At 42.5% G+C, this 27,659-nt stretch overlaps 1 protein-coding gene across 6 annotated transcripts in view; it reads left to right on the forward strand.

The window, feature by feature from the left end:
* Positions 1-27,659, forward strand: part of FAT1 (FAT atypical cadherin 1) — a 235,408-nt gene that overhangs the window by 61,289 nt on the left and 146,460 nt on the right. For all 6 annotated transcript variants that reach the window (XM_066573420.1, XM_066573418.1, XM_066573422.1 and 3 more), the window contains exon 2: positions 1,543-4,831. In XM_066573420.1, coding sequence (XP_066429517.1) covers positions 1,567-4,831 — 3,265 coding nt within the window. In that variant the 5' untranslated portion in view covers positions 1,543-1,566. The remainder of the gene's footprint in view (positions 1-1,542; positions 4,832-27,659) is intronic.

The following is a 27,659-nucleotide window of genomic DNA, read 5'->3' on the forward strand; positions in this document are numbered from 1 at the left end:
GAATCGTGCCTGCAGTTACGAGCGCCGGCCATGCAGCGCCTTTTCTTCCATCTAAATACCGAGCAAACACTATTATAGTCAATGGGGTCTGTTTGGCGCTGTCCGGTTCCGTCCTAAGACAGAGCTGTTTGTTTGCATGGATTCCCCTTTCCTACTCCCCGAACGGAGCAGAAACCCGGAACTCCAGGCACAGATGTGAAACCATCCTTATTGTAAAATTTTACAATAAATTTTTTAGCGTGAAAGTTGATACTTGTATTATTATTATTATATTTTGCTCTGGAAAGTTATGGACCTAATTCAAGAACCCAGCATTACTGACCACTAGGCTACTGTGCCATGATGCAATGGAATTTCTCCATTGCCCATTTCTATAACCAAGTTCTTCTTATTGTGCGCTTATATTCAATCTATAACTAATCAGATGTTATGGTCCTGATAAATGTGCATTTAGATATGTGTTACAATTATTTACAGAAATGCAATTGGTCTGCCATATTTTCCTCGAGTCACTCGAATCCCATCTCATATTATGTAGGAGACGAGGATTAGACAGCTCTGTCTTTTGACTTGGCATGGGACCGTACATGGGTACATGATTTTAACTTCCATAGAGCCCTCTAAATATGCATTTGATAGAGGTTTAATTCGCAAAGCATAGTTAGGCTCCGTAGTAATTAAATTAGCGTCTTTTAGAATTATATTGGCTTAAAGGAGATGTCCCGCGCCGAAACGGGTTTTTTTTTTTTTAAACCCCCCCCCCGTTCGGCGCGAGACAACCCCGATGCAGGGGTTAAAAAAACCACCCGCACAGCGCTTACCTGAATCCCGGCGGTCCGGTGACTTCAATACTTACCGCTGAAGATGGCCGCCGGGATCCTCTATCTTCGTGGACCGCAGCTCTTCTGTGCGGTCCACTGCCGATTCCAGCCTCCTGATTGGCTGGAATCGGCACGTGACGGGGCGGAGCTACACGGAGCTACACGGAGCCCCATAGAGAACAGCAGAAGACCCGGACTGCGCAAGCGCGGCTAATTTGGCCATCGGAGGCCAAAAATTAGTCGGCACCATGGAGACCAGGACGCTAGCAACGGAGCAGGTAAGTAAAAAACTTTTTATAACTTCTGTATGGCTCATAATTAATGCACAATGTATATTACAAAGTGCATTATTATGGCCATACAGAAGTGTATAACCCCACTTGCTGCCTCGGGACATCTCCTTTAATGGCATCCGTTGCTTTGCTACATGGCACCCAATGGAGAAAGTATTTGATTGCCTTAATGATATTACCTTATTTGTTTTTGCCCCTAGTGGTGTGCCTGGGGTTCAGATATCATCTCTCACAAATTCTGAAATTAATCTTTTGTTAAATGCTGATCGTATAATTAATCATAAACCTTTTGTGGCCAACATCTGAGACAGTCGATTTAAAGTACAAACACTAGGAAATTGTAAAGACTTTATTAATTTTATTATATTTATTATTTATCAATGTCTTCTGCAAGTTTATATTAATTTTTCCCTATTTTTCTTTCCCAGGTGATTTTGCATACGTCATCCATCATGGGGAAATACTTGACCTCGCTTCTCTTATTGATGTTCCTGCAACATATTGGCAACTGTGATGAAAGCCATGGACTGCATTTTTCCTCATCATTTCAGTTTACTCAGCACCAGTACAATGCCACTATCTATGAAAACTCAGCTGCAAAAACGTACGTTGGCCACCCAATAAAAATGGGTATTTATCTTAAAAACCCTAATTGGGATCTAAAATATAAAATCATCTCTGGGGACAATGAGAACCTTTTTAAAGCAGAAGAGCACATCTTGGGGGATTTTTGCTTCCTGAGGATACGTACCAAGGGTGGTAATACAGCAATTCTTAATAGAGAGGTTAGAGATCACTACCTCCTTTCTGTCAAGGCAGTGGAGAAGAACTCAAATGCTGAAGCACGCACAAGAGTTAGAGTTCAGGTACTGGACACAAATGACTTAAGGCCGCTGTTTTCACCAACTTTGTACAGTGTTTCTTTGCCTGAAAACACAGCAATAAGGAGCAGTATTGCTAAAGTCAGTGCAACAGATGCCGACATTGGAACCAATGGGGAGTTTTATTACAGCTTTAAAGAAAGAACTGACATGTTCGCTATTCATCCGACTAGCGGTGCTATTATACTAACTGGCAAACTTGACTATTCAGAGACCAAGCAGTTTGACATGGAAATTCTTGCAGTAGACCGAGGATTGAAGTTATATGGAAGTAGTGGAATAAGCAGTATGGCTCGGCTAATTATTCACGTGGAACAAGCAAATTTGCATGCCCCTGTCATTTCTACTGTTACCCTCACTCCTTCTGAACTTGATAAAGATTTGACTTATGCAATTGTAACTGTGGATGACCAGGACCAAGGAACCAATGGAGAAATAGCCTCTTTAAACATTATAGCAGGGGACTATCTACAGTACTTCAGGACTAACAGGACGTCTCCGGGAAGTAAAGAATATAAGATTGTAGCAGTCAGAGAGATTGATTGGGATACCCATCCATTTGGTTTCAACTTGACCTTACAAGCTAAAGACAAGGGCTCTCAACCACAATTTTCACACCCAAAGGTCATCTACATTAAATCTTCACAATTTAAGTATGGTCCAGTAAAGTTTGAAAAAGATGTTTACAGAGCTGAAGTAAGTGAGTTTTCCCCTCCCAATACACCAATTGCTATGGTGAAAGCACTTCCAAGTCACCCACATTTAAAATATGCTTTTAAACATACTACCGACAGAAACAGATTTAGTTTGAACCCCACCACAGGTCTCATTACAACATTAGCCCCATTAAAAGCAAAGTTTTCCTCCCATATTGAATTGGATATTATGACCAGTGACAAGAAAGCCTTCACAAAAGTTATGATCAAAGTTCTTGGTATGAACAGCAATGCTCCCGAGTTCACCCAGACTTCATATAAAGCTGTGGTTGATGAAAATGTACCCATAGGTAGCCACGTCCTTACTATTAGTGCTGTTGATAATGATGAAGGGGAGAATGGATATGTCACCTATACCATTGCGAATGTAAATCCTGTGCCCTTTGTCATTGATGCCTTTTCAGGAGTGATCAGCACTGCAGAAGAATTAGATTATGAGTTAATGCCAAGAGTCTATACATTAAAGATTAGGACATCAGACTGGGGTCTGCCATATCGAAGAGAAGTTGAAACTCCTATCACAGTGACGTTAAATAATCTAAACGACAACACGCCATTGTTTGAGAAGATAAATTGTGAGGGTTCAGTCCCCAAGGATCTTGGCATTGGAGAACAAATAACTACTGTTTCTGCTATTGATGCTGATGAGCTTCAGTTGGTGAAATACCAAATAGAATCTGGAAATGAGTTAGATTTATTTACACTGAATCCCAATTCTGGAGTTCTTTCTTTGAAACAGTCTCTTTCAGAAGGCCCTGGGGCAAAAGTCTCCTTTTATAGTTTGAGGATTACAGCTACGGATGGTGAACACTTGGCCAAACCAATATATATTAATATTACTGTAACTTCTAGCCGCAAGGTCGTTCACTTAAATTGTGAGGAAACTGGAGTTGCCAAAATGCTTGCTGAGAAACTTCTACAGGCCAACAAGTTGTTTAATCGTGGATCACTAGAGGAAGCTTACTTTGACACTCATTTGGCAAACTCACATGCCCCTCAATTTAGAAGCAAAATTCCAAGCAGGATTGAAGTCAAGGAAAATGTAGCTGTAGGAACGCGTATAATACATATGGAGGCAAATGACCTTGACACTGGTTTCAATGGCAAGTTAGTGTATGCAATTTCTGGAGGAAATGATGATAGTTGTTTCACTATAGATATGGATAATGGTTGGATACATATCCTTTCACCACTGGATAGGGAGCTCAAAGCTCTATACACTTTGAATATCACAGCCTATGACCTTGGAATACCACAAAAATCTGCCTGGCACCTTATAGACATTGGAGTGCTTGATGCCAATGACAACCCACCAGAGTTTCTGCAAGAGAGTTACGTTGTTGAGGTCAAGGAAAATGGGGAAGGAAACCAAGCAATTATTAAAATGGAAGCTTCTGACAGTGATCTTGGAACTAATGGTGAAGTGAGATATTCCATTCTTACTGACACTAATATCTTTACAATAGACAGCGTGACAGGCGTTGTAAAAGCACTTACTCCACTAGACAGAGAGAAACAGCATATGCATTTACTTAAGATTCAAGCCAGAGACCAAGCACAATATGAACCACAATTGTTTTCTACTGTGTTCCTAAAAATATTAGTTGAAGATGTAAATGACAATTCCCCAATGTTTATTCCATCCAACTATCATGTTAAAGTCCGAGAAGACCTTCCTGTGGGAACTCTAGTGACTTGGATAGATGCCTATGATCCCGATGTAGGGCTTTCCAGTCAAGTTCGATATAGCCTTTTGGAAAATGGTGATGGAAGATTTGAAGTAGATAAACTGAGTGGAGCAGTAAGGATAATACAAGAGTTAGATTACGAAGAAAAACAAGTTTACAATTTGACTGCCCGGGCCAAAGACAGAGGAAAACCAATTTCTCTATCGTCAACTTGTTACATCACTATTGAAGTTGTTGATGTGAATGAAAACCTGCATACACCACTGTTTTCTAATTTTGTAAGCAAAGCAGTGATCAGAGAAGATGTTCCCATTGGTACACCTGTGATGACAGTCTCAGCTCATGATGAGGATTCTGGCCGGGATGGTGAAATCAAATACTCCATAAGGGACGGATCTGGGGTTGGAGTCTTTACCATTCATGAAGAAAAAGGTAAGATTCAATCGCACATTATGTACAGAATTGTTTTAATGAAAATGTGCTTAAAAATGGGAGTTAGAGTTGTCCAGGAATTCAACAAAATGACCACCGTCCATGATATCTGTGAAAATCCATCCTAGGATGGTAAAATGCATCTGTAGACCAGAGTGGGGCCACAGGTGGGGTCAGAGCCTAATACCAAACTCTTCCTATCAGGCTTACGATTTGGGCTAACAGGCCCTTAGCCCTGCCTGCTTTTCCCATCAGTCTGCAGATATATTCTCCCCACCTAGGTTGAGTTTCCATAAGCTGCATAAACAGTACCCATTTTATTGAATTCCTGGACAACCCCTTTAAGTTTTACAATCTACACAATATATACTTTTATGTTCCATTGCTGTGCAAAGGTTTTTCATAACTTCCAGTAAATGGTCCTAGAACAATAATCCAAATACGCTAATGTGCATATGCCAGGTTTCCCAAATATGATAGTGTGCCGGAGGCTTAGCTGTGTGAAAGGGAAGGAGGGGTTCTGAAGCTCCGCATCAAAAAGCTAAACTCCAGTCTCTATAAAGATATGCATGAAATTAATTAGCACAGAATTTTAGACCTATTTCGGTAAAAAAAATATATAGATGTGCTTTAATTATACTCATTGTCAAAAAAAATTAAGCATCTAGTAGGAGTTATTGGTATGGAATGATACTTTCTCTGTGTGATTGTAACATTGATATAAGTAAGTAATTACAATATCAGAGCAAGAGATAATTAATTGTGGAAAACTGAACCCTTGAAGGGAGGCTCTAGTACCCTGTTCTACCCCTCTGGCTTGAAGGCAAGATGTGATATGGGCAGGCATGGAGGCTCTAGTACCCTGTTGGGCCATCTCTAGCTTGGGTGCCAGATGTGATATGGGTGGGCATGGAGGCATACATGTTCCTTATAGTATCTAGCGGCATATCGGTCCACATCTGCTGTAGCTGAGCTTCTAGGTTGTGCAAAGTCATATGCTGTCAAAGTTGGTGTCCTGGATGGTCCCATACCTGTTTTATTGGCGATACATCTGTTGACCCGGCAGGCAACTGAAGTGTGGCAATGTTGTGGAGGCTTTCCTGTGACACCCTTGCTGCTGGAAAATGCCTCTTGGAAGCCCTGCCATGAGAGGAACACATGTGGCTGCAGGGCGTCCTGAACATGTTGCTGAGATGTCATTGCCCCTCATACCACTACTAGGGGTGACCGACTGTCATATGCAATGGCCTCCCTAGAGTATTATACCAGCAATAGAGTTAGTTTGCCACTCCACAGCTGTCAGAATTGAGGCGCTCACCCCTAGTTCTACAGACACAGGCACAGCCATCATTGCTGCTCAAACTAAATCTGGATGCATCACTGAAGACAACCCAGTTCTACTCTGTAGCAGTGTAGTATTTACGTTCATGACAGCACTGCAAATGGGAGGTGTCGGTGGGTGGGTGTCAAAAGCAATACATGTAATTGAACGCCTTAAGACCAAATGTCCTTCAACCAAGCACTTGGAAATGTTTTCGACAGATACAGGGGCCTGTAATGATGGTTCTATTTGTCTCTGCATGGCAGACAACAAAACAGTTGAAGCTACTTGTGCTTCTTGACAATCTGACAATCCTGTCTACTGGTGGTCTGCTAAGGGGGTCCCAACACCTTCTAACTGTCTGATCAGAACGGCCCAGGTGGTGGGCAATTCATCAATATGACCATCCAGCTTCTCATATTCCAATGATGTGCCCCCTCCCAAACTCTGGTAACTGGGCAAAATCTCTTTTATTGCATTGTTGAGGCTTCTAGTGGTGAACAAGCTCTATGCAAGCGGAAAAATAGGTACTGAAAGTCCTTTTTATAGGCCTGAGGTGAAACAAATTTTAGGCCCTCATGTGGCAGGACCGTTCATCTAATCACACCACAACTCTTAATTATTTACATATCTGCCTGAGATGTAACTGCATGTCGACCTTTGAAGCAAAACAACAACTCCTTCTGGGGGCTAGATTTTTTTTTTCATTATTAAAATATTATTGCAATTCTCAAACATGGTTCATAAAGAGTAATAGACAGAACCCATCAATAACATGTTATAGCATAATTGGAGTAAACCCCAGAAGAAATATACAAACATATATTATTGTAAAAGGAACCCATAGACTCATTATATATATATATATATATATATATCTCCCTTTGGAAAATTGTGACTCATGGTAACTTCTGTAACAGCATACGTATAGCAATTTTTTAAAGTATTTTTTCCAAGCTTACATAAAGAACAAGAAAAGGAAAGGGGGATAAATGTGAAATAGAGAAATAGAAAAAAGGGTGGGGGAAGGGTCGGGAACTAATATCTTGATATTTGGAGGTCCCAGACCACTGCACCCTGGAGGATATTTATATCCCACATTCTATTGTTAAACTATTTTGTGCAAAAGACTAATTATATTCCATTTAGCAAGGACATATCCTTCAGAAATCTATCCAGTGAAACCAAGTATATTTAAATTTATCACATTTTTTTTTAATTTATTTATTTATTTTTTTTTATCGCTTATCAAGTATCAAATAACTCCAGGTCCTTATCCTCCTATAACGAATCTGTGTCTGGAGGTACCTGGTTGCTGTGTGTTGTCTTTGTAGTGCCCAGTTTATGTCTTTTAATATATTTAAAGGAGATGTCCCGAGGCAGCAAGTGGGTCTATACACTTCTGTATGGCCATAATAATGCACTTTGTAATGTACATCGCGCATTAATTATGAGCCATACAGAAGTTATAAAAAGTTTTATACTTACCTGCTCCGTTGCTGGCGTCCTCGTCTCCATGGTGCCGACTAATTTTCGCCCTCCGATGGCCAAATTAGCCGCGCTTGCGCAGTCCGGGTCTTCTCCTCTTCTCTATGGGGCTCCGTGTAGCTCCGTGTAGCTCCGCCCCGTCACGTGCCGATTCCAGCCAATCAGGAGGCTGGAATCGGCAATGGACCGCACAGAAGCCCTGCGGTCCATGAAGACAGAGGATCCCGGCGGCCATCTTCAGCAGGTGAGTATGAAGACGCCGGACCGCTGGGATTCAGGTAAGCGCTGTGCGGGTGGTTTTTTTAACCCCTGCATCGGGGTTGTCTCGCGCCGAACGGGGGGGGGGGTTTAAAAAAAAAAAAACCCGTTTCGGCGCGGGACATCTCCTTTAATAAAATACGTTTTTAGTGGTAGTCACGTCTGTGAATTAAATTTATCACATTGCTCATCATCCTCAGTTATTATGCTTTCCATTTGCATTAAGAAGTTGATGTCTTAAGGCTCATTCATTAAGCGATGGGGAGATAGTAGACTTCCCATCGTGTGGTATGTCTGTCCTAACTGCCGATGGGAAATGTTTAAATACCCCATCTTTATTGTGGAAAGCAGGCCAGTTACATTTAGAGGGGAGTCCAATCAAAAGGGTCACAGGTTATGTGAGACCAGTGAAATGATGGTGGAATTCAAAGATCTTAGACCAAAATAAATGTATGGCATGACATTCCCACTATACATGTAACATAGGTCCTGAAGCATTCCTACATTTCCAATGAACGTCCATCACAGAGGGAAACACCCAGTGCAAAACAAAGAGAAAATTTTTAATTTTTTTTTCTTGTGCAAAGCAAGCGATAGGCAGCTTATGGGTTAGAATTAATGCTTTTTGCCAATCCTCCTCAGTAAAATATCCATCCAGTTTCATCACCCATGTTCATGGGAAAGTTAGTTGCAAAGGAGAGGGTGATTCACTAAATACCTCGCGCACGGAAGATGAATGCAACAAAAAAAATATTCAATAGGAGTTTTAATTCAGATGTATTTCCCAAGGAGGCAAAGTAGGGCTCTTCCTTGGCAGAAGATCTTGAGTTATGTCATAGAGGGGACATCCCTGGTTCCCCTTACATCTAGGCCAACACAGTACTATCATGTCTATTCCAAATTAAAAAGGACCATTGTGTCCACTCCAGGTGGGAAATCCGTGTTATCACAGAAAGATGTGAGAGGATTTAAAAATCGTGTTAATTGATTCTTATATATGGCTGTACCGTACCCCAGGTGCTTAGTAGATGCAGTGTGAGAATTGGAAGATCACAATTGCGATAGGGAGATTTATCAATCCAGGGTAGAGATTTGAGAGCTGGAGGGGTTAAATTGCCCTCAACCCGAACTCATTGCTTCATAGAAGGGGATTAATGCTATTCCGCCACATGCATAAAGATTGCCACTTGGTAATACGCTCTGAAATCGGGTACGCCATACCATGACTTGCTTTCAGAAGACAAGAGTGCTTCTGCATATATTTGGCTTACTTGTGCCCCAAATAAATTTGCTGACAGCTTGAGATAACTTTCTAAAATATGAGTTAGGTACAAAAGTAGGCTAGGTCTGAAAGATATATAAACCTCTTGGCGGAACATCCATTTTAATGGCATCGATCCAGCAAAGCCAAGACAATCTGCTGAAGTTGTAATCTAACAGGTCTTTCATTGTTCATTGAAGAATGGGAATATAATTTAGTTGATCTAAATCTGAAGTCGTGATGGCGAGCTGTATGCCCAGATATTTAAGTGATCCCTGCCACTTAAAAGGAAAAGTGATCCACTGCGGTAGATCTTTTTGTAGTGAGATATTCAGGATTTCTGACTTCAAATAATTGATTTTGAAGTTACTGACATATCCAAAAAGCTCAAACTCTCTCATTACAGAAGGTTAGGACACTACTGGGTCAGTAATGTATAGTAACAGATTATCAGCATAGAGTGCTAATTTATAGTATTGAGTTCCTAGCAGGATTCCTCTAATGTTAGCGTTGCTCCGCAGCGCCACAGCTAGATGCTCCATCACAATGACATTTAGGAAAATTCTTAATGGCCTCCACTACTTCTGATTCTGAGAAAGTGTCGACAAAGTCAGGAGAGCCATCTCTTGCATGTATGCATCAATCCTCGCCTGCAAAGTCGCATCCAAGAGATCATTATAGTGTCCCCTGATATTATACAAAGTGGAGTAATATTGTTGAAAACCGTCTGTAATGACAGCTGAATCATAAATATCGGCCTCAGGCGAAGATTTAGTTTTTGGAATATATGTGGTCTGTGATCAAGGGTGTAACATACGAGCTAATGGCCTTCCGCATGTGTTACTATATTGATACAAGGTTATATGTAGTCGGTCTTGATGTCTAGAAAAAGCCTGATCAATAAAGCCATGAAGTTTGTCATGGGCACTGCATAATTCAGTAAAAAGCTGTGAAGATTGTAACTGGTAATATTGGGATTCTAAAGAGTGTTGGTTTGGTTTAATAGTTTAGATATGTCAACATTTCTCTTTCATCAGAGGGGAACCATGCTGCATCAGCACACCCTGTAACACGCTCTTAAGGGCCCCCCATAGCAGCAGAAGTGGGGTAGGGTTCTCTGCATGGATAAGCAAAAAATATTTGTAGAGAAGCTTTCACAGCATCTACACAAACAGTCATTAAGCAAATTATTATTTATCTTTCATTGGTGAAAGGTTTTCACCGATGTTGGAAAGGTCACTAGTGTGTGGTTCAACCACAACATGCTCCCAATCAAAGAAGATGGATTTCAGATAAGTAAGTGGTGCTTAATAAAGAACAAATCTAATCTACTATACATGTTATGAAGGGTCGAGTTGTATGTGAAGTCCCAATCCCTAAAATGTAAGATTCTCCATACAGCTATTAAATGCATATCGTGTAGAGCACCAGTGATCTTTAGCAGTTGTGATTTGGGTATTGAGCTCCTACCTGAGGAAAGCCCTATCAGAAACAAAGTCCAACGGTGAGGAGACCCTCTGCAAACTCCTCCAAGGCCTGTAGAAATTACTTGCAGACCCGAGCTTGGTCATGGTTAGGGAAATACAGATTGGCAAGTGTGAACAATTTATCTTTGAGAAGGACTTTCAAGAAACAAGTAGTGCCCCTCCGAATCGGACTTTACAGCAAGCATAGTGTGTGGCAGACATTTGTGAAAACCCATGCCAATAACCTTGGATTTACTGGCAGAGTTAGTGCTTTGGTGCCATCTGTGATTGAGATGAGGTATGCGAGTTGTCTTAAAATATGTCTCTTGTAAAAAGAGAAGCTGCACCCTCTCTCTGTGTATGTGGTATAGTACCTGCAAGGGTTTTCCAGAACATTTAGACCTTGAGCATTAAAAGAACATATCTTCAATTCAGCCATGAAGAAAAAAAGCAAAGCAAGAAAAAGGGGGCGGAGGGAGGATACACAGAAAGGAAGAAGAGACAAAGAAAGCTGTAAAGAGCAAAGGAAGAGAGTTAAGAGTAAATGAGAGGGAGGAAAAGAGTTCTAGTGCAGAAAACTAGTGCAAAAGGACGACCTCCCTCTAGTATCAGAGGAGATTAGAGCTATTACTCAAGGATAAGTACGCTGGAAAAACTAGTGTCATCCCTAATTGTGGAGGTGACAGGAGACAGCAAACGTTTTTCTTTCAGACAGTAGCACAATATATATATATCAAATTTTTACATATCTATGAAAGAAGTATATAAACCATGAACAAAACCCACTTTGCCAATAGAAATTGTATGAGGCCAATAGTTAGCATCTAAGAAGATGTCAAATGTATGCAGTAGAAAGGCACTAGCTGCTGGAGTATAAAGCCCTTGACAATACACAAACGTATCCCCTTCTCAAAGTAACGTGCTATTACAACCCGTATTGTAAGCAACAGTATGTGCCTGTCAATGGATGACTTGCCATCATGTATGGGCGTAGAAAAATGAACCTTCATTGGTCCCCTTAAAAACAGCTTAACCAGCCATGTGCATCCACTATGATTTAAACATAGAAAGGGTTATAGAAGTAAAGAAATCATAGTTCAATACAGAGAAAATGAAATGCTCTTACAATAGTACAATAAAGGCCACCCATTAGAGGGAGTCTAGATTACTCTGAATGACAGTCACTGATATAGTAGAGTGCAAGGAGATCAATAGGCCATTCTCACAGAGATTGTACGTAGATTAACCTGAAACAGGCTCTCCATGAGAATGCCCCCCCACCACCACCACCATTCTCAGGCTAGTCAGGAGACCTTCTATGATAGAGTTGCGGAACCCTCTATGGCAGTGATGGAAAAAAGGCCCTTCTGGTATTGAGACTTTGGGGATGTGAAGAGCTGCACAGAATCTGGAGATGTCACTAGGGTCCCACACACTATGCAGTGTGCCATCGTTGCATACTTGGAGCTGAAAAGGGTGACCCCGGGAGTATGGTATTCCCGATTTCTTAGAACTTCCAATAACAGTCTCCTCTTATCCAGTGTCTTTTTTGAGAGTTCAAAAAGCAATTGTACTTTAGTGCCTTCAGCAAAAATGGCTCCACGCTCCACAAAATGGAATAATTTAATGTAAAATAGTGAACCCAACACATCCCATGGTCTATTTGGGTCTGGGTTGCATGGATGCAACGTATGCTGTGCTTGGTCAATCTATAGGTCAGCGTCTTCCTCAATCCCCAGCAAAGAGTTAAACAAGCGTTGTAGGGTGTCCAGTAAATGTGCAGTGGTCACAGATTCAGTGATTCCCCGCATGCGTATATTATTGCGTCTGTTCCTATTCTCATGGTCCTTAGCAATATTAAAAGCAGGGAGTGCTGTCCTAATAATTGTTGCTGAGTTACCTGCTGGAAATGGGTGGTAGCCACCTTGTCCTCCAGATGCTGAACTTGGTCTGTAGGCTGCAACAAATTATTGGTGAGGGTGTTTCTGCCCTGTATGTTGCTTCCAAGCGGGTCACATAACCCTCCATGTCATTCTCAGTGGGTAGGCCCATAAGTCCCCATGTATATCATTAGGAGATGGTAAGGGTGAATATCTTACCTTACTGTCTACTAGAGAGAGTGGAGTATCATCTTCCCTGTCTGTCTGATATAGACAGCAAGGAGTCCCCTGTTTCAGGCTGTAAGCGTGGTACTAGCTGGTCTCTGCGGTCTGTGCCATGTTGGAATTGGCCACTGTCGTTGCATCTTGTAAATATCTATGCAGGGCTGCCTGCGGGAGACCTCTGTCACTACTTTGGTGGCGTCCCCTATGACATCTTTCTCCTTTTCACCATTGGGTCGCTAAGTTTAAAGCTTCTGCACCGCTAATGAAGACACCAGCTGAAGAATGTAGAGGAGCGTTCGGTAAGCACGTCGCTCAGCGCCATGACCAGGCTGCGCCCTCCATGACCAGGCCACGCCCTCCATGACCAGGCCATGCCCTCCATGACCAGGCCACGCCCTCCATGCCTGGCTTTTTTAACAACTATACTCATACAGATGAAATGAATTCTTGTCTTTTGCTCTATAGTTAAGTAAATCCTGTATGCTAATTTATTGGGAAAATGTTTTTATACGTCTGTTTGTTAACTTTCTTTTTCTCTCTGACTTGGAAAGATAAAGCTCAGGAAATTAGTCGGAATATTATCGGGAAAACATGCTCAACGTTTTTTTCTATACATGAAAAGCAAAGAATTAAACGTTGTTATCTCAAAGACTAACTTCAGATCCCTTTTCTATGAATTTGTTGTGTACTTTATATTATGCACTTATCAGTATTTAATTTCTATAGCTTTTTCTAAACCACTTCGCCCCCTTTGATGTAAAACAAACATGTTTGTTTTGCTGCGGCCGGGAATCTGCTGAAGCAGCCTAGGCATTTTTCATCATCCTGCTGAGTGAAGCAAGCTGGCAGGTACAGAGATGGAACTTTGTCCCACCCATGTTTTGTCTTTTATGACCTACATCTTTTGTAAACTCCACCAAACCCCCTCCTGCACAGGGCTTAATGAAATCCACACTGGACATAAGGAAAGCCCTCATTGTTTGAATGCTAAATGCCCTCAGTTTATAAAGTGTATTAATATAGCTTGCATTTTTAGTACAATTCTTAGGCTAGTTTCACATCTACGTCGGAACCTCCAGCTTGGGGTTCTGTCACGAATCCGGCTCAAAATACCAGAAGAAGTGCTGCATGCAGCGCTTTTTCTTCCACCCAAAAGCCGTCCAACTGGGCAGAAAGCAGATGGTCCCATCCAGTGCTGTTCAGCTCCATCCAGAGAAGGAGCCATTTGGCTGTGGGGAGTCCCCTTTCTTGCTCCCTGAGTGGAGCAGGAAAGCAGAATCCCCAACGCAGGCGTGAAACCATCCTTATAGATTTATATAGCCTTATCAGTTTCTATGCACCATTTTTCCGAGGCGCTTTGGAAGCTGAAAGCAGAAACTTGAAAGTGATGTCAACTTTTAGTAAGGCCGCCTGCACACGCCACGCACCGATTCCGCTTTGGGAATCCCGCACGGAATCCGCCCATGTCCGCTGTTGACGAACCTGCTTACCTGTCTTTTCTTCTGTACTGCGGATGTGCCGCCAGCGCACATGCACAGTACAGATTTTCCCGCGCAGTCGCGATGACACAGAACCCGGGACCATTCTGAAATGTTCATTGCGGAAGGGCTGCAAGATGGACAGCTTCCATTGACTTCGATGGAAGCCATCTGTGCATAGCCCACTCTAAAATAGAGCATTCTGCGATTTTTATTTTCGGCACATTGTGTCCACAAATTAAATCCACCTGTGTGAACGGAGCAAAGGAATCTCCACACACATCTATGGGCAAATTGAGTAGCGGATTGCCCGCGCTAGTGACAAGCGCGAGAGCCGCAATTCAAGTTATATATTTGGTGCCACCATATATGAGTCGTTTCTACCCTCACCTACTGTCTCCTTCCCCCTTCCCTTGTTGGTTTCAGGCTTGCGGGCAGGGTCCTCCCATTTAAACCCATTTTTATATGTGCAGCTCCCTGGAATTAATAGCGTTTCAAGAGTTCATTCACATTTGCATAGATTTATTCTGTTGCTTAGCTCCTTCCTAGGGAGCGAGCAACAGTAAACCCGGAAGTGCCGAATCCAGCATATGCCGGACTCAAACACCAGATGAAACCCATTGACTATAATGGGTTCCATCCATTTGCTATTATGCCTTTTGCTGGATGAAATAGCTCTGCATGCACGGCTATTTCGTCCTGTGATGGAGCCTCTGATGCAGATGTAAACGAAGCCTTAAATAAATAATGATAATAATAATAGAATATTATCGAACTACGCTTACCACACTGCTTGTTAGAAGAGTCCATTGACAGTAATACGTTCACAAAGCATCCGCCTGCAGGGACCTGCAGCAATCAGCTCTATTCTGTTGGGAAACCTGGCAGTAAGGCCGTCTTCACACGGGCAATAAATGCTGCGGAATCTCCCCTGACAGAATCGCACATCGTTTACGGCACAAGCCATGTGGAGGAGATCTCAGAATTCTCTTTTACACGGTGCTGAGATTTTCCACAATGAATCTGCAGTGTTTTTTGAAAAACTCAGTGGATTCCAAATCGGCATCATGTCTATTTATGATGAAGTACAAGGGTTTAATTCTGCAGCTGATTCGCAATTTAAAACGCGGCCGCATAACGGGAAAAATTGAAACCATCGATATTAATGGCTTTGTTTCCACTATCTGGATTCTCGGGTGTTAAACCTACATGCGAGAATGATAAGGCTGGACCTATCTTTCTGCTCTTTCTTTTCAAATTTGCATGGAATGGCGCAGAGTTTGGAAGTAAAAACAAGATTGTTACCTTGTTCATGTGCAACTGCGCTCCGTAGCGGCAAGCATAGTTGTGCATACGCCCATGTGAAGAAGCCCTTAGATGTGGATTTAGCCACTATAGATGCTGACTATTTTCTGCTGTTTGTCTGCAGAGAATACGCCTTGTGTGAAGTCAACCTACGGCTGGGTTTACATGGGGCGGAATTTCAATGGTCTTATTTCCACTATCGGGATTCTTGGGTGCTTTGAATCTTGCTTTCTGCCACGGAAATCTCATGGAATTTCTGTGCGGTCCCGCTGCAGTCATTTGGCAAGATTTCCGTGGGATGTACGCCCCCTGTGACCGCAGTCTAAGGGCTGTTTCAATTGGGCAGAATATTTCCGCGTTCTCCATCTGGAGATGCAACCAAATCTGCTTCTGGCATTTCCACTCCCATTACCCCCATGTATACATGCAGATTTTGGTGCAGAATTTTTTGCCTTATTAGCTGCAAAATGCAGAAATATTCCGCTCGTGTGAAAGGGCCCTTAGTGTTCAATTATCCGACAGTGCCACCAAGGAGGGTGTAATGCAATTCTCCATGTATATCACAGTTTTTTTTGCATAATGCAGGACAAGGCGGTTTCTGTAGTTGCTCTCCACTGACCAATAGATGAGGATCCTGAATTGGGAACCCTGTTTATTTACTAGTAGGATACATGAACATTGGTTTTATAAGCTGGTCACGTTGATTAAATAGTAATTCATATAAAATACTTGTTGAAATTTGAACCCCAAATCACAGAGCATTTTGTGCACTGCCCCCATCTACCCTTTTGATGCCACTTAGCATAAACCCCACTTCTTCTTAATGTTGGTTCACGGGAGATTTCAGGGAAGATTGGTAATGTTGCCAATGACTGCAGTCATTGAGCCCTCTTAGGATAATACCCCATGATCTGGCGTTTATTCTCAGACCGTAGACTGTTCTACAGGGTTTTGCAGGGCAACTGTGGGAAACTTGAGAATCCCTCGACTCTCGGTGTTATTACTGGAAGGCTCCCAAGGTTACAGGGAGTGATTCCAATAATATCATTACATTAGTGGATTGCGATTTAGGCCATTCCATATAACAGAGAAACTCCAATGAAAACTACAATTTTCCATGGTAATTCCTTCTAATAATTTCAGCTAGTGAAACACTTGTTGGCGTCTCCAGAATAACTTTCTCGCGTCTCAGCGTCAGCCATCATTGCCAGCTGGTGACCCTCGGTATAGTGCAGAAGGGATGTATGCCTACAGCAGTTCTGTCCTTACAGTCTCGGGGGAAATAACTTCTTCTCCCTAGTATTGCAGTGTACATAGAAGAACACTGTGTCCAGGTAAAACTGATAGACTGTGTTGTATCTAGTTCAGTGCCTGAGGGGGCGAAGCACAGCAGAGGGATTCTCTTACTAGTTTTCTTTGAATTCCTGTGTTTTCACGTTTGTCTAAAGTTGTTCCATCTGCATAGGGTATTGGGTGTAATTGGGATCTGGTAGTAAGTAAACAGATTCTTTACTTGTAGAAGGCTTCCAATAAGATCCCCATAATAACTAGACAATAGAGCAAGTATGTTCCCCCAAAAACTGTCAGGCTGGACTGAAATTGATGGGATGTCATTACTAGGGCCAGCCTTAGGGGTGCATCAGGCATTATTGCTGAATAGGGCAAATGTCCTGGCACACAGAGCTTGAGATCATCGTCCGTTCCAATATTATCCGTACAGTAGAATTGTCTCAACGCTGTACTGCCCTGATATTAGCCTATTAATACATTTATGTATGGAGCTCTTGTGTGATCACTGTATGCTGGTGCTACGGTGACTTTACACTGAGCAACTACCAGCCAAAAATTGCTCAAACAACTGATTTTGAGCACTAGTTGACCTGTGTAAACATGGGACCAACAGGGTAGTGAGCTACAAATTACTCAGTAGTCACTTCGTCGCAGCTCATTAAAATGAAGGGACTAATGAGTGAGTTTTCGCTCAGTGTAAACAGGCAGTTGTTCATGTATGAACAACTATGTATTCACAGCGTGGAAGAGATAGTTCATCAACAGTACACCAGTCCAGATTGGTCGTCTAGGATCCCCACCATTCACCTGTTAGTCAGGCCAGCACTGAGCTGATTTTTACAGGAAGTGGACAGCTCCGTTCCCATTGTAGTGGCACCGTGTGGTATTGCAAGCAGAGGCCACATTGAATGGGAACTCTGCCTGTAATACCACTGGCCACTGGAGTGGGAATGAAGCTGTCAGCGTTCTGCAAAAATCAGCTCATTGCACAAGTGTATCGTCCCAAAGAACAACTGATCGACATGGGGTGCTGGGAGACTGTCCTGCGACCTATCTTATATTAACGACCTATTCTGAGGATAGGCTATCAATAGTTTACAACTGGATAACCCCTTTAATCATACCGTGTGCTCACATACTGTACATAATAAAGAACATGTCAGCAACATTCAATGAAAGCCTGACGCTCACATAGAGGAGATGTAATATATGTTACTAAGATTTTTGAAGGGGTACCCACAGTATAGAGATGCCCATACATACTAAATTAAAATCATGAAAATGGCCTTTCCTTTTTTTTTTTATAAACATTAGATTATTCCAGACTTTTACCCTATTAGGGCTAGCAGCAGTGGCGTCCGCGCTTACCTGCTTACTTTCGTTTTCATCTGTACTGCGGATGGTCCGCACGATAAGCCGCTGGATATGCGCAGTACAGATTTTTTTTTTTACTTCTGCTTTTCCCGGGTCATTGTCTAGCGATGACACGGAATCTGCGACCTTTCTGCAATGTGATTGTTGACTTCAATGAAAGTTGCAAATTTTAGAATTTTTTTCCTAGCGTTTTTGCCACTTTTGTTTTTCCAGGTTAAAAAAAAAAACCACTCACAGAACATTTGTAAAAAAACCTAAAATTCATGGTGCATATTTTTACAAGGACAAAAAGGGCACAACAAAGCTGTGTGAAGGAAGCCCAACGGCCCTACCGCACAGCCCGATGCTTGAACACAAACATTGCTAAGAGTGTTTGTTTGCTTGATTGTCAGGCGCGTGAATATGCTGATGAGGCAAGCAAACACTTGTTTATTGGCTCATTGGGCTGTTTATAAGAGTGCTTGCTGTATGGAAGGACCTCTCCCCATGGAACTGTGCTGCTCGTAAGTGCATTCTGTATTGGGACGAATAATCCCAGGAACGAATGCTAATCCCCACATTACAAATGTGTATTGGTATTAAGGAGTATCGATCAACATAAACATTGTCAGTGGCACTCACTACCACGGGCACCTGATCTTCCTGTGTACAGACACCCTTTGGCTTCCTTCACAAAATAGTCTTTTTGTGCCTAAAAAATGCACAAAGAAGCCCTATTTCCATAATTTTTGGTCAATTTTAGAAAGGTTTTGTGTTTTTTTTTTTAGAGCTGCTTTGTGTTTTTCACTTTTTTGTATACACATGGTTTTCTTTTTGTTTCCTACGGCAGAAAAAATGCCATACCTAGGGCATGCTGCAAATTTTATAAAATGCCATCGACCCCAAAAAAACCATAAAAGTAAAAAAAAAGACACCACCCTAAAACTACAATATTTTACTGCGTTTCATAATTGATGTGCAGCTAATATTTGGACGTGACACCATCTTTATAGCTCTATAGGTGATGACTGTATGGCAGTTTAGGGTTACTTTACACAAGACTTATGTGCCAAACAGTTGTCCCAACGACTATCGTCCCCATGGTTTACCACAGCAACAATAGTCCTTCAGTGAGTGGAGGTGTAGCACGCCAGAGATCTCTTCCAGACCCCAAATCCATTCACTGTGAACAGGCAGTCATTTAAAGATGAACGATTGCCTGTTTACATTGAATGAGAGTCGAAGCGACTAACGAGCAATTTCTCGCTCTGAACCCTCCAGGTGAGAATCGCTCATCTGAGCAAATTTTTGGCCAAAGTTGTCCCACGTAAAGCCACCACTAGACTCCTATTGATAGTCTTGTAAATCCTTGTAATTAATTACTCAGCTGTTTACCATGACATTAACAAAGACTATGCTAATGGCAGTTTAGTAGGTTAAGTTGGCCATAAACATAAAATAGCTGCCAGACATATGATAGCTATCTTCACTGACGTCCCAATAGATATGAGATTTATTTCTGATCTAGTTGACATTTATGTCCAAGACCAGTGTTGTTACCCAATTGTAATTGATGGAATCCACCATGGCTGATTTAACACAATGACGGGCTCCTTGCAAAAACTTTTGACCTCCCTTTTCCTTCCTGATTATTTTCATAGCCTCTATCATTTTTGAAAATGGGGGGAAAAAGGGTACATAATGCCATAAACAGTATGGACTTTACCCATCTAGTTATCCTTTTACATATCTTTGAGTTCACTTTGCTACCTAGTTTCTTTAGTGCACACTGGGCAGTCATGTGTTCTAGCTTGTCCATAGCCTGGCCTGACCTTGCCCCTTGAACCTTCATGCACTGAGGTGTCCTTTCCATGACTGCACAGTTCAATAGGGCATTAGCAGTTACCGAAGAAAGGCCTGCCATTTATATCCTTTCCAAAGAACCAGAGGGGGGAGGGAAGGCACAGATATGGACGGAATTAGGTATTAAAATAGTTTCTTGCTAGTTGGAGTACTTGTATAGACATGCCTCCATAAACCTCTGTCATCGATCAGGAAGTCAGACGGTTAAATGCAGTTAAATCTTAGTGTTTGTGTAATTTGTAAAGTAATAAAACTATATACAGTACTACCCTTGAAACATTTTATGGACTGGACTTTTTAACATTTTTGTTGGTAAGTTTTAGGGCTCATGTCCACGGGCAAAAGAAGAATTAAAATCCGCAGCGGATTTTAACTCTTCTCCTGCACGCGGATCCGCATCCCATAGGGATGCATTGACCACCCGCGGGTAGATAAATACCCGCGGATGGTCAATAAAAGTGATTTTAAAAAAAATGGAGCATGAAAAAATCTGGACCATGCTCCATTTTCATGCGGGTCTCCCGCGGGGACGGCTCCCGCGGGCTTCTATTGAAGCCTATGGAAGCCGTCCGGATCCGCGGGAGACAAAAATCAGATTTTACTCACCCACTCCATTTCTTCTCTTCGCCGCCGCGTCATCTTCTCTCAGTCGCTGCCGGATCATTTTGCTTCGGGACGGCGCATGCGCGGGGCACGTCACCGACGTCATCCTGCGCATCCACCGGGCCGAAGAAAGAAGATCCGGCCGCGACGCAGAGAAGATGACGCCGCATCGAAGGAAGTATCCGGAGCGTGCGAGAGGTAAGTTTATTCTGATTTATTCTTATTTTCAGCGCTCATGTCCGCGGGGCAGGAGGGACCCGCTGCAGATTCTCCCTGGAGAATCCGTAGCGGGCCTGATTTTCCCCGTGGACATGAGGCCTTAGCCCAAGAAAACAATACTGGCCAAGTAACTTGGCTCATCAGGAGAATAGATTTGGCAGAAGTTAGTGGACAAACAAGTGGGCCACAAACCATGGTTAATGCAATGGGCTCCATTAGCTACATATGGCAGTCCTGCATAATGTGGTTCATATAAACAATCCCAGCAGACTGCATATGGCTGGCTTCTGTAACATCCATTCCACCGATGAGCCAATTTTTTTAGTGAAACATATAGGTAATTCACAGTTATTTGGTTCTATAGGGTCTGTTAGGGGCTTTGCTATAAAGACAGATCCCAGACGGGGTTGCCCTTTTTTGGGGTTGGATCTCCGTCTCGTCTCAGGTCCGTGTAGACGATAGGGATCAATAGGGTCAGTATTGTTGAATTGATAATCCTTTTGCACAGTGGTGAATTTATGGAAAGGGAAGTGAATTTCTCTGTGGATGGAACAATTTTGATACCAAGACCTTTCGAAGTAGACATGGTCACCACTATTACATACCGAGATGTTTCCATGGCCTGCCATTTTTTTCATATCTATCTATCTATCTATCTATCTATCTATCTATTTATCTATCCATCTCATATCTATCTATCTATCTTCATCAAGTGTTAAGAGTATGTTCACACATTGAGGAGTCAATTTGCATCAAAATCCAATTCACATTACAACAAACGAAATACACATGAAAAATCAGCAACATTTGTGCAACAAATAGAATGAATTCCAAAAACTGCAGCCTGACTATCTTCCGCTGCAGATGTTTTTTCACTGTAAGGGAATGGGGTTTGTACTGTACATTGCAATAGGACTTTGAAATGGTTCTACTCTAACTGGAGGTAATCATTTTAGTAAGACTGACAATGCACAATCCAGCTCGCTACATGCAAAGCAGCTCAGCAAATATAAAAGGAGCCATACTCGCCTCACCCGATCTCCCTCCGCTTTGCTTCCGGCAGTGCCCGGTCCCACACTACCCCCACTTCCAGCTGCAGCAGCGATGGCATTCATACACAGGGACATGTGACCGCTGCAATGAATTACTGGCTGAAGTGAGCTGGTGATTGGCTACAGCTGTCACATGCCCCCGGTGTCAGTGACATCATCGATGCAGCAGGAAGTGGAAAGCAGCAGTGGATCAGGGAGAGTAAGGGGATTGGATAAGATGAGTAAAGGCCCATTTACACGGAACGATTATTGTTCAAAAAATTGTTTGAGCGAAAATGAATAATCATTCGGTCCAAACGCAACCAACGACTAAACGACGTCACTTCTTATTCATTTTATGCAGGACTAGAAATCATTTTTGCTTATTCATTTATCATTGGGTTTAAATAGCGATCATTCAGCTGATCTCATTCACTTATTCAGTGAATGTAAACAAATGAATGATTTCATGTTTGTATAAACCAACGATATCTGTCTGCATGAGCGAACTCTGAAATTGGCTCATCTAAACAGACCTTATGGCTTTTCTATTTTTAAACAGCCTGGGGAGCAACTTTCCAACTTTTTTTTTTTTTTTGCCTGGATAACCACTTTAATGAAAAAAAAAAAGCAATAAATCCAATCCTCGTGCTTTGATAGTTTGCATTGGAGTTTTTTCTCGCCTTGCTGCCGTCACATTTTCCTACAATATGAACCATATTTCCTTAGTATAGTTTTAGTTTATTTTCCATCTCTGTACAGTTAGCATATGTTATCCAATGGATACAGCTCGCTTGTGTCGGAACGTGCAGATTGCAGTACTTTCCCCGGAATATCATTATCATGTATCACTTTTAGAAATTAATGTTTTGAAGGTTTGAAAAGCCCTAAATTCCTTTCCAATGTGGATAATAGCGTGCCGCTGCTTTGTTACAGTGTGATTTTCTGATAGACTTGTGAACTTGCATTGAGTAATTTTCTGTCTGTCTCCTTCCTGTAATAAAAGGTGGTTTTATGGGTTTTTTATTATCTGTGATACTAGATAAGGCAGGAATGTGCAGTGCACCTTGGCCTCCGTAGTATTAGTGGCAGATGAATTGCAACCTTCTCTACCCATATTTAGTACCCACTTATGTGTATTTCTGTCTGGTGGTGTTCTTAAAGCCAAAAGACTGGATTGGACTGCTATGGGGAGAAATAAGAGGTTTCGATGGAGATTGCACATGGCAGTTTATTTTGTATGTCATCTCATAGCATGATATAGCCATGTTCGCTGCCTCTATGGGGCTGTGCATCCGGGATGTGTAGGGAGCGCTGCAGCGTGGAATTCCTTTGTGTGCTAAACCTCTCTGGCCTGGTTAATCATTAACAAACACTCCCCAAGCTGCCTAAAGAATGTTTTTAATGTGACCCCGCTCTTTGTGAAGAAGGATTTTCAGATTAACACTGTTTTGTAGGGCCACTCATTTGTGGTGCCGTCTAAAAGAGGAAGACAAAGTTAATGGCTGCTTTCGCCTTGTAGGCAGATCCATAAAACATTTCCAGATCAAGATACAATATTCCGTGCACCTTCCATGGCTTTTAGTTGTAGCGCCCGTTGCATGGTGTACTCGTTTGCTTTATATCCTTTAGTCACCTTGCAAGGCTTAGGGTTGGGGATTGACTTGCAGGGTTGCTACTTAAAACAGTATTCATCCTTCTGGAAGAGCTATTTTGCATACTTTTTTCCCAACATGCATTGCCTGTAAGACTTCCGAGTGGGTCAGGAAGGGTGTGGTTTCTCCTTAAGGAGAGCACCTAGAAGGTGTGAGGAAACTTATAAGACCCCCATGCTCTAAAGGGAAATATACAAATGGGAAGATGGAACAATACCTCTGCAGCGCCACCTATTGGAAGGCTGCATTCCTACAAGTCAATGTTAGATCTTTCAACAGGGCTTGTAACAATGAATTGACTGGCTCGGTTGTTAGCACTGCTGTTTTGCAGTGCTGGTGATCTAGGTTCAAATCTGTCCAAGGACAATATCTGGATGGGTTTTTTAATGTTCCCTTTGTTTATGCTTGCTGTTCTCCTCCTCCCTGGAGCAGAAGAGACAAGTATGGTGGATCAGTTGTTGGCACTGCTGCCTTGCAATGCTGGAGATCCAAGTTCAAATCTGTCCAATGGCAACATTTGTATGGAGTTCTGATGTCTGCTTTTGTTTGTTCTTCCTTTTCTTCTCCTCATCTGGAACAGGAAGTGAGAGATGCAGCGGCTCAGTTGTTAGCACTGCTGCTTTGCAGTACCAGAGATCTAGGTTGAAATCCAGCCAAGGGCAACATCTGGATGGGTTTTTCAAAGTTCATGCAGATGTTATCCTTGTTGGGATTTGAACCTAAGACCCCAGCACGGAAAGACAAAAGTGCTAACAACTGAGCCGTATTCACAAAAGAACGCAAACACACTTTGCATTTTATCTGTAAAGTGACTTTATAGTGATTTTTGCTAAAAATCGAATCCAGAAGACCTGATCTAATTTTGCAAAAATTGGTTTGATTTTATCGCTCGGGTGATTATGATGAGCAACAATAATTTGGACGAACTTTCATTCAGTCATCAGCCTGTGTAAAAGGCCCTTTATGGCTGTTAACTACTTTGATACACTGTTAACCTGCACGCATAAACAGATGGAATAGATATGGTATGTAGTATTGGTTTGTATTGTGGCCAAAACAGTTAAGCCCACGAACCCGTGACAAGTCCATATAAATCCTGCTTGCAAGCTGTGTGATTGTCCCAATAGGGACGGCCGCACACTGGAACATATAGACCTAACTCGCCCAGGATGGTAAACGATTCAAAGCAGGACAGGACACAGTTCACACCAACACGCCAGAGATAGCATGCAATACAGAACAGGACTGTTCATACCACATGTCTGGCCACCAGCACAGACCCAACAGAACACGTCACTGTACACACAGAACAACATGCAAGTAAGCCAACACTAGGGTGAAAGCAAAGCTACGATATTACAGGATAACAGCATTAGGTGACCGACCAGCGGGGTTGTTTATCACATATGTTGATCCAGGGATTACTCTGGCTGCCATTGTGGAGTCAGGAAGGATTTTTTTCCTCCATAGGAGTTTATTGGCTCGCTGGGTTTTCTTTTTGCCTTCCTCTGGAACAACAAGGGTAGGTTAAAACAGGCTGAACTAGATGGACATTGTCTTCATTCAGCCTAACATACTATGTTACTATGTTAGGTTGAAGGGAAACCAGCATCCTCTAGCTATAGTGACTGGTATATATGTGCAGCAGACCAGTGGGGATTGACTGGCTGGAAAAATCCACACCCAACTGACTCAATTATCCCACTTCTGTGAAGTTTTGCTCCTTGAAACCCATAGAACAACAGGTCCCAGCAGCACAACTTAAGGCCTTATTCACATGAACGTTTTAGCTTGGCTATTTTGCCACGATCAAAGGTCCGCTGAAAATTGTGGCCATCTGAAACATTGGATTCCAATGCATTCGTTCACATGGGCGACTTTCCAGCGCATAAAATTGGACGTCCAGAAAAGATAGCATATATGCTGGCAGTTCTGGCCAGCCACTTGTACACGCAGCTGGAAAAGATAGGTCTTGCCCTATCTTTTGGCTGCGATCAGCCGGCAGTTCCCATAGAAGTCTATGGGAGCTGCCAGCAAGTGGAGGAAGAGAGAGGGCGAGGGACTTTAGCAGAGGCTAGCACTACTAAACTACTGCCCCCTTTCTTTGCTGGCAGCTCCCGTAGGCTTTTATGGGAGCTTCTATTGCCACGATCAGCTGGCAAAGGGAGGGAGTGAGGGGGAGAGAGTTTAGCTGATGGAATTCCGGGCTACGGTGTATATACGCCACACTCAGCTGTGTAAATGAGCACTGTGGACCGCTGAAAATCGCAACGTCTGTGTGAATAAAGCCTAACACTGTCCTTGTATTACAGAGTTGGCAGGAAAAATGTCTAGTTGATTGCTGGTGATTATGCTCTTCATGAAACGAGCCCTTTAAAGGGGTTGTCCAACAATAAACGTACAAGACGTAATGGACGTATTAACTGGCTCAGCTGTTTTTATATCTCCACCATGTTTGTGTGGGCAGGTCCCGACCAGTAATATGCCATAGTTGCCTGCAGTGGGGGAAAAACTTTTACTGGATTCTTTCCTCTCTGTAGAAGTATGGCAGGCGTAAGTCCAGCTGGTATTTCTGGAGGAGCTTCATAGTCATTTCACATTGTGACAGATAGAGCTATTGCTTTTTCTTTGTCCATCGTCACTAGTAGTACTTTCTAATATCGCAAAGTCTGCTCTGTCTGATAAAAGTTTTCTTCAAAGCATGTTCCCATGGTTGAATAAGTGACCTAGATTTACTATCCCATGTCATTGTAGAAGTACTTTCCTTCCCATAAACGCAAAAATGAATTCTTCAGAAATCCACATGGAACATAAAACTGATTGACAGGACAGAATATGCCAATAGCCGAATAAAAAGGTCTCCGTTATAAATGGCATAATACAGTAAGGCAATAGTCTGCCCATCAATTCAAATCTGCATGTGATAAATATACAACCTTTCCTGCTGCATCCAGTTTATTTCACCAGACCATCACTAAAAGAGAATGCCACATCAGATGACTTCACACCATGTTTACTTTCAGGGGGTACAGCACAGCTCTCTTGCCCTCTATATTACCATAACCCATGGTAAAAATAATGAACTATTCTGTTTGCATATGTGATAACCTAAAAAGTAACTTTTATTGATAATAAGACATAAAAGCAGAGCAAGTCGCCAAAAGACAAGGAAGTATTCTAAACCTGAAGACATAAACACTAATATATCTAGTATCAAATAAATATGTCAACAGTGTGGATTCAAAGTATCTGCGAGGACATTCATCCCAGTCGTGATGGATTTATAGTTGTCCAGGCAAGAGAATATACCTCTAAAGATCATTGCACAACCCAATATATCGGCTAATGTGCAAGGATCCTTCCCAGCAAAAGTGGGGATCTGTATTAGCAACGTCTGAAGGTTGTTACAAACAAATAGTTTGAACTCACACTGTTGACAGATTTCCATTTGATACTAGATATATTTATGTGTCTTCGGATTTAGAATATTTCCGTGTATTTTGGCTACTTCCTTTGTTTTTATTTCACAATACAAGTTATGTTTTCGGTTCTACTCTGTGATGGGGTCTACTTTATACTCTAAAACAGTGGTGGCAAACCTATGGCACGCATGCCAGAGGCGGCACGCAGAGCCCTCCCTGCTGGCATGCGTCGCCGTCGGCTGCTCACCCTGGCCACATATTAACTTTTTCTTCCCCACTTCTGCCCTAATCAGCAACTCTAGCAACCTGATTGGTTGTTTGGTGAATCAGTCAACCCAAACAACCAATCAGGTTGCTGGAATTGTAGATTAGGGCAGAAGTGGGGGAAAAAAAGTTAATATGCATTCTGGCCACACTGTGACGTCAGTGTACAGCCGGGATCCTCCTCCCCCCCCTCCCCCAAAGTTTCCTACTTGGTTCCGCGAGAGCAGGGGGAGGAGGTGTCTGGCAGCACACTTATGTCAGTGTGCACCTGCTATCAGCGCTGCTGGAGGGCGCGGCGGGCAGAGGAGGAGCTGTGCTTCCACGAGGAGGAGCTGTGCTTCCACAAGGAGGTGGGGGCCGCTGTGGGGTGTCGCTGTGCTACTGCGGGGCCACTGCAGGGGGGTCACTGTAATACTGGGGGGCCACAGTGGGGGGGTCACAGTGAT

Source organism: Eleutherodactylus coqui, chromosome 7, assembly GCF_035609145.1.
Source record: "Eleutherodactylus coqui strain aEleCoq1 chromosome 7, aEleCoq1.hap1, whole genome shotgun sequence".
In the NCBI taxonomy this organism is placed as follows: Eukaryota; Metazoa; Chordata; class Amphibia; order Anura; family Eleutherodactylidae; genus Eleutherodactylus; species Eleutherodactylus coqui.